The sequence below is a fragment of the Oncorhynchus kisutch genome, linkage group LG18 (assembly GCF_002021735.2).
Source record: "Oncorhynchus kisutch isolate 150728-3 linkage group LG18, Okis_V2, whole genome shotgun sequence".
Lineage (NCBI taxonomy): Eukaryota > Metazoa > Chordata > Actinopteri > Salmoniformes > Salmonidae > Oncorhynchus > Oncorhynchus kisutch.
The window spans coordinates 37,183,217-37,191,421 of NC_034191.2; the positions used below are offsets into that span (position 1 = coordinate 37,183,217).

An 8,205-nucleotide genomic window follows, 5' to 3' on the forward strand; every position below is an offset into this window, starting at 1 on the left:
GGATGGTGTATCGCTGCAGAAATCTGTGGTAGCCATGCTGGTTATGTGTGCCTTGAATTCTAAATAAATCACTGACAGTGTAACCAGCAAAGCACCCCCACACTATAACACCTCCTCCTCCATGCTTCACGGTTGGAACCACACATGCGGAGATCCTCCGTTCACCTACTCTATGTCTCACAAAGACACGGCGGTTGGTACCAAAAATCTCAAATTTGGGCTCATCAGACCAAAGGACAGATTTCCACCTGTCTAATGTCCATTGCTCGTGTTATTGGCCCAAGCAAGTCCCTTCTTCTTATTGGTGTCCTTTAGTAGTGGTTTCTTTGCAGCAATTTGACCATGAAGGTCTGATTCACACAGTCTCCTCTGAACTGTTGATGTTGAGATGTGTCTGTTACTTGAACTCTGTGAAGCATTTATTTGGGCTGCAATTTCTGAGGCTGGTAACTCTAATGAACTTATCCTCTGCAGCAGAAGTAACTCTGGGTCTTCCTTTCCTGTGGCGGTCCTCATGAGATCCAGTTTCATGATATTGCTTGATGGTTTTTGTGACTGCAATTAAAGAAACTTTCAAAGTTCTTGAAATGTCCTGTATTGACTGACCTTCATGGACTGTCATTTCTCTTTGCTTATTTGAGCTGTTCTTGCCATAATATAGAATTGGTATTTTACCAAATAGGGCTATCTTCTGTATACCAACCCTACCTTGTCACAACACAACTGATTGGCTCAAACGAATTAAGAAAAAAATGTATTCCACAAAATAACTTTTAACAAGGCACACCTGTTAATTGAAATGCATTCCAGGTGACTACCTCATGAAGCTGGCTGAGAGGATGCCAAGAGTGTGCAAAGCTGTCATCAAGGCAAAGGGTGGCTACTTTGAAGAATCTAAAATCTAAAATATGATTTGATTTGTTTAACACTTTTTACCATATGTGTTATTTCATATTTTTGATGTCTTCACTATTATTCTGCAATGTAGAAAATAGTAAAAATAAATAAAAACCCTGGAATGAGTAGGTGTGTCCAAATCTTTGACTGGTACTGTATATACAGTGCCTTCGGAAAGTATTCAGACCCCTTGATTTTTTCCCACATTTCTTAGGTCACAGCCTTATTCTAAAATGAATTCAATTGTTTTTTTCCCCTCATCAATGTAAACACAATAAAAAGCTGAAATATCACACAGTATTCAGACCCTTTACCCAGTACTTTGCTGAAGCACCTTTGGCAGCGATTACAGCCTTGAGTCTTCTTGGGTATGATTCTACAAGCTTGGCATACCTGTATTTGGGGAGTTTCTCCCATTCTTCTTTGCAGATCCTCTCAAGCTCTGTCAGGTTGGATGGGGAGCATTGCTTCACAGCTATTTTCAGGTCTCTCCAGAGATGTTCGATCGTGTTCAAGTCCGAGCTCTGGCTGGGCCACTCAAGTTCATTCAGAGACTTGTCCCGAAGCCACTCCTAAGTTGTCTTGGCTGTGTGCTTAGGGTCATCCCCACAGCATGATGCTGCCACCACCATTTATTTATTTATTTTATTTTATTTTACCTTTATTTAACCAGGTAGGCAAGTTGAGAACAAGTTCTCATTTACAATTGCGACCTGGCCAAGATAAAGCAAAGCAGTTCGACAGATAAAACGACACAGAGTTACACATGGAGTAAAAACAAACATACAGTCAATAATGCAGTATAAACAAGTCTATATACAATGTGAGCAAATGAGGTGAGAAGGGAGGTAAAGGCAAAAAAAGGCCATGATGGCAAAGTAAATACAATATAGCAAGTAAAATACTGGAATGGTAGTTTTGCAATGGAAGAATGTGCAAAGTAGAAATAAAAAAATAATGGGGTGCAAAGGAGCAAAATAAATAAATAAATAAAAATTAAATACAGTTGGGAAAGAGGTAGTTGTTTGGGCTAAATTTTAGGTGGGCTATGTACAGGTGCAGTAATCTGTGAGCTTCCACCATGCTTCACCGTAGGGATGGTGCTAGGCTTCCTCCAGACATTCCGCTTGGCATTCAGGCCAAAGAGTTCAATCTTGGTTTCATCAGACCAGAGAATTGTGTTTCTCATGGTCTGAGAGTCTTTGGGTGCTTTTTGAGAAACTCCAAGTGGGCTGCCATGTGTCTTTTACTGAGGAGTGGCTTCCATCTGGCCACTCTACCATAAATGCCTGATTGGTGGAGTGCTGCAGAGATGGTTGTCCTTCTGGAATGTTCTCCCATCTCCACAGAGGACTCTAAAGCTCTGTCAGAGTGACCATCATGTTATTGGTCACCTGCCTGACCAAGGCCCTTCTCACACCATTGCTCAGTTTGGATGCAATATATATGGCACAGCTGTCAATTTTTTGGTCCTTAAATGAAACTGGTATCTTTTTTTATTTATCATAATTTTCTTTAACCAATTTAGGTCTTTAATGCAGGGCCGACAGACAAGTTCCTTACTTTTTCCCCCTTCCACTTGCCCCTTCCATTTTTGCGGTACAACTTAGTTTCCTCAAACACCCATGTCTTTCCTACCTGTGTGTGTGTGTGTGTGTGTGTGTTGGTTTGAGTGTGTGTGTGCATGTGTACGTTTCCCAGTCCGTGGTGTGTTCAGTGTGTGTGTGATGCGTCTGCGGGGTCCGTGGTGTAGCTGGGGGGCTGTGGTGGTCTCTGTTGCAGCTGTGCTCCTGGTAGCAGCCCTGGGCCTGGCACTGGTGCTCATCTTCACACGTGAGTGCGGGGGGGGGGGGGCAGTGGGAGGAGTGGGACCACACAGATACTAGAAATTCATGTCATTCTATGGGTGGAACAGTGGGACCTCTGATCCTCAACAGGAAGTGTTCACTGAGCATGGTGTACATACATTTCACTCATCTCTCAAAAAAGCTGAAAGGACCCTAATGAAAAAAATCTTAATCTCTTAGATACCTACATATTTATGGACACAATGTCCTTATTTAAACTAGCATTGCCAATTCATACACTATATGGTCCCTTGAGCATGGAATGGCAGTGCAGTACTTGTGCACATCACAAGCTTGTGTCATTCACTACTGTCCTCTTACTCTATCCCCCACTGGGTTCTTCACCCCACAGAGCTAAAGGGGCAGAGTCTGGATGGGGAAGTGGTGTCGACCAATCCCCTGGACTTGTTGTCTGGAGATGGACTGCCTCGTGATCTACCCACAACCTCCACCAACCACAGTCAGAGGGACATTACAGTGGCCCCACAGCCAGCCAGATACCCTACCCCTGAAACTAGTAAGTATTTTTCTATCCATAAAAATAGAATAAGTAGAAATATATTCCAATGATTGGACCTTACAGATATGTACTTACCTACAGATACATACAATACAATAATAATACAGTAATACACTACCCTGTACTTTTCTCACTGTTTGTCTGTCTCAGGATGTGGGGGTGTATTGACAGCCTCAGAGGGCAGCTTTAGCTCCCCCAACCACCCTGGATCGTATCCCCCGGACTCGCTGTGTGTCTGGGTGATACGGGCGCGCCCTCCATCCCTGGTCCAGATCCATGTGTCCTCTCTGACCATAGAAGGACCATCCCCCTGCCTCTTTGACTGGCTGGAGGTTCAGGAGGAGACGGAAAAGCCTTCTGTTGTCACCAGGTGGGTCAAACATACTGTATCTAAACTTGTTCAAGGTGGAGGATGCCTCTAATCACAGATCCAGGATCAGATTAACATAAGTGACTATGGGCATGTTTTACACACTTCTGAACCTAATGCATGACAGCCTTGTGAAAAATCATACTCTTCATGACACACTGTGGCAACTAGGTGGCATACAAGTTCTGTATAGATGGCAACTCTGCCTACTTTCTGGCCCTGAATATTTTGCGGTTCTGCTGTTGAGGGATTTTAGGTGAAGAATAAAGATGAATTATGATTGCCTTTTGTGGCTGACATTTTAAAAGTGAACGTTATCTCCACTCTAGGTTCTGCGGCAACGTGGCACCCCCTACTGTGAACACCAACAGCAGCACTGTGTGGGTGACCTTCCGCTCTGATGGGAGCATCGGAGGCAGTGGCTTCACCGCCCAGTACCACGCCATCACACCTGAACAGAGTGAGTACTGGGTCAGAGGTAGAATCAACAGATCTTTGCTTCAGGAAACATGTATTTTCACAGTACATTAACATATACCATCAGCAATGTGTGTGTCTGTTCTCAGAGAGCTGCTCCGGGGAGGAGTTTATGTGTGACCACGGGCGCTGCATCCTGCCTGTGTCAGTGTGTGACGGTCAGCCCAACTGTCATGACCTCTCTGATGAGGCCAACTGCAGCCACAAGCACAAAGGTAAGAACAGGGTGTACAGCACAGTACATACTCAGCATCATAGTGAGGCATCTGCATACATACAGCAGCTCATAGCAAAATAATGCAAAATGGTAGTCTCCTAAGTCTCGCTCATCACAAAGTCGTGAGGAAGCCTGGTAATCAATTCTAGTAAAAGGGCAATCGTTTGCTTATCTATGCGAAACTAAACATCACCGTTTTTTGCTATGTTGTTGAACAGAGTGTGGGGGCCAAAAGACTGGACTCTACGGCTACCTGGCGAGTCCAAACCACCCAAAGCCTTACCCTCAACAACAGGTACCAACCTACACCTGATCTAGTAAACCATCACCAACATGCATCGTATCTAATTGACATACCCAGCCATATACCCAGAATACACTTCATGAAATCCTACCATGGTGAAGTATGTTTAATCTACTCTTATTTCTCTGTCAGTTGTGCACATGGCAGATCTCTGTGGAGGAGGGTCATGTGATCAGGCTGAGTTTCCATAACTTCAGTCTGGAGACTCAGGACGTGTGTGAGTTTGACTATGTAGAGGTGCGTGACCGTGCTGATACCGGGGCCGGCAGAGTACTCGGACGGTAAGACCTATTATAATAGCTTCCCAATGTTTTTATTTCATACACTACCAATTAATTAGTTCAGAAGGGTTGAAAAAAAGGAATGCTCAAAGCAAGTACATCCAGGCAAATGAAATGTTCTAAAATCAAGCGTAGGTGTTGTATGACAGACAGTATGTGACATGAATACAGAACCAGTCAAAAGTCATTCAAGGGGTTTTCTTTATTTTTACTTTATTTATTTTTGTACTGTTTTCTAAGTCATCAAAACTATGAAATAACATGCAGAATCATGTATTAACCAAAAAAGTATTAAACCAATCAAAATATACTTTATATTTGAGATTCTTCAAAGTAGCCACTCTTTGCCTTGATGACAGCTTTGCACGCTCTTGGCATTCTCTCAACCAGCTTCATGAGGTAGTCACCTGGAATGGATTTCAACTAACATGTGTGCCTTGTTAACAGTTCATTTGTGGAATTTTGTTTGAGCCAATCAGTTGTGTTGTGACAAGGTAGAGGTGGTATATGGACTTGGTAAAAGACCAAGTCCATATTATGGTAAGAACAGCTCAAATAAGCAAAGAGAAATGACAGTCCATCATTACTTTAAGAGATGAAGGTCAGTCAATATGGAACATTTCAAGAACTTTGAAAGTGTCTTCAAGTGAAGTCGCAAAAACCATCAAGCCTTATGATGAAACTTGCTCTCATGAGTCCAAATTTGAGATTTATGGTTCTAACAACCGTGTATTTGTGAGATGCAGAGTAGGTGAACGGATGATCTCTGCATGTGTGGTTCCCACCATGAAGCATGGAGGAGGAGGTGTGATGGAGTGGGGGGGCTTTTCTGGTGACACTGTCAGTGATTTATTTAGAATTCAAGGCACGCTTAACCAGCATGGCTACCACAGCATTCTGCAGTGATACGCAATCCCATCTGGTTTGCGCTTATAAGGACTATCATTTGTTTTTCAACAGGACAATATATTTTGATTTGTTTAACACTTTGTTGGCTACTACATGACATATGTGTTATTTCATAGTTTTGATGTCTTTTTGATTATTATTCTATAATGCAGAAAATAGTCCAAATAAAGAAAACCCTTGAATGTGTAGGTGTGGCTATCTTTTGACTGGTACTGTATGTGTACCATAAAACATTCACAACAGTAACAGCACTCTTCCTTGATAAGACAGTGTAGCCTGTAGTAGGCAAGCCTGTGGTGGGGGCTCCTACGCTTGCGAAACAGAACATGGTCACAAACAGATCTGGGACCAGGCCAATTGTACCCTACTGTACAACAGCCTGAAACACAGTACTACTGTTAATGTACCACAGCCAGCTCTAGTGTTCCTTCTCTATCCTGTCCCAGGTACTGTGGAACCAGCCTGCCTCCTGAGCTGACCTCCTCTGGGCCTCAGATAACCGTGGTATTTGTAGCTGACGAGGGTGTGGCAGACAGTGGCTTCAACGCGTCCTACCAGGCCATCTCCCTCTCTGAGAGTGAGACCCCCCCCACCCCCCCCACCCCCACACACACACACACACAGGTGGTGTTCAGTAGGACAGACCGTAGCAAAACGTTTAGCAACAGGACCATCCTTGTTTCAAAACGTTTCCTCCTTAATGAAGATAACCGAGATCGGTCTCCCTGTATCTAGTCTGTTATGCTCTTGTAAACGTAGAAAATAAGCCAATTTATTAAAACATCTAAAAGTGGTTTAGTTAAAGGAATTACACTGGAAATACGAGAAGTGTATCACCTGTTTACTTGTTTGGGACAGGAACATGCAGTCCTACTCAGTTTGCCTGCAGCAGTGGAGAGTGCCTGCACCAGGAGTGGCTGTGTGATGGCTGGACTGACTGTGCAGACGGGACAGATGAGCACAACTGTGACAACTCGACCTATCCCACTTTCAGTGAGCCAACAATACACAAGACACCCATCATATTGGTTTGATTCCTACAGCAATAACACAACTGCTACGCTTTCAAGTAGAATTACTCCATTATGACAGATTAGTAACCTTTTCTGTATTTGTATCATACCTCTCCCCCAGGCTTGTCCTGTGAACCCATCGAGGTGGAGATGTGTCAGGGCCTGAGCTACAACCACACCTCCTTCCCCAACATTTGGCTGTCCATCGCTGACCAGAGAGAGGCAGCCACGCTGCTCCGTCAGTACATGGTGAGAACGCACACCTGGCCTGTCAACACACAACCACACAGAACAATATAAATGTTTCTTTAATGTGTTTTTAGTTAACTTGAACATTATTTGTAACATAATATAGGTGCATAGCAGTGGAGGCTGCTGAGGGGAGGATGACTCATAATAATGGCCAGAATGGAATCAAACACATGGTGTTCATGTGTTTGATACCATTCCATTCAAGCCATTCCAGACATTATTATGAGCCGCCCTCCCGTCAGCAGCCTCCACTGGTGCATAGCAATATGTTGTTTCATCCACGATAAACCAACTACACACTGAAAAAGACCATAAAAGGGATGTGCAGACCTCCTTTAAGTGTTTGATTCTGATGGAGGTAGATACTGTACAGCCGCTCTGTAACTCTCTCCCCTGTGGTTTGTGGTTACCAGGTACTGATGGAGCTGGCGTGTTTCCAGCCCCTGCGCAGGCTGGTGTGTGGGATGTTCATGCCCCACTGCAGCCCTCAGGGTGGGGTGCTGCAGCCCTGCCGGTCAGTGTGCTCCTGGGCAGCGCAGCAGTGTAGTCAGGCCCTGGATGTCTTCACCTTCAGCTGGCCCTTCAACTGCCACCTGCTACCTGACTCCCAAGACCCTATGGAGTGCTCCAGCCCTTGAAGTATAGCACCTGCCCCATTCTTTGGCTACAGTACAACCATAGTTATGAGATTAATCCAACACAGGACTATAAGAAATCTTAAGAATACCATCAAAGCTCCAATCTTTTGAACGAATCTTGCAGTCTCGCTTGGACACTGAACATCATCATCATCTAAGGACCTTTACATGCAAAAAGAATCACAATGTTGCACTTCTGCAGACTCTATATGGTTCTAGCCTTGTACAGCATAATACAGATGTATGGAACAGAACCGGTTGGAGTTAACATGGGAATAGAAAATAATTGTACATCTTAATAAATACAATGCTGATTTTGACATACTGTAGCTTGATGTTTTGCAAATGTGTATGATTGAACCATACATTTTTAGTGTAATGAATTTGACCGAGACAATACTTGTATGTTCTACATCAAATGCAATTTTTTTTGCACTATATTTATTTCTGTTTTCATGTCATTTAAAATAATGATTGATC

The 8,205-nt window shown here is 43.6% G+C and overlaps 1 protein-coding gene across 1 annotated transcript; it reads left to right on the forward strand.

The window, feature by feature from the left end:
- Positions 1–2,416: 2,416 nt before the first annotated feature.
- Positions 2,417–8,172, forward strand: LOC109909373 (membrane frizzled-related protein-like). Its single transcript, XM_031795965.1, has 11 exons — positions 2,417–2,730; positions 3,097–3,261; positions 3,415–3,634; positions 3,964–4,094; positions 4,201–4,326; positions 4,547–4,623; positions 4,765–4,913; positions 6,269–6,399; positions 6,681–6,815; positions 6,957–7,084; positions 7,501–8,172. The coding sequence occupies exons 1-11, from the start codon at positions 2,523–2,525 to the stop codon at positions 7,723–7,725; spliced, it is 1,695 nt and encodes a 564-aa protein (XP_031651825.1). The 5' UTR covers positions 2,417–2,522; the 3' UTR covers positions 7,726–8,172.
- Positions 8,173–8,205: the final 33 nt, after the last annotated feature.

What these genes read in the sequence shown, in the direction of transcription:
- LOC109909373 (XM_031795965.1), top strand. Translation starts at nt 2,523, where the DNA reads ATGTCTTTCCTACCTGTGTGTGTGTGTGTGTGTGTGTGTTGGTTTGAG. An exon ending in ATACCCTACCCCTGAAACTA is followed by an intron (nt 3,262 to 3,414) that starts GTAAGTATTTTT and finishes TGTCTGTCTCAG; the next exon opens with GATGTGGGGGTGTATTGACA. An exon ending in GGCCATCTCCCTCTCTGAGA is followed by an intron (nt 6,400 to 6,680) that starts GTGAGACCCCCC and finishes TGTTTGGGACAG; the next exon opens with GAACATGCAGTCCTACTCAG.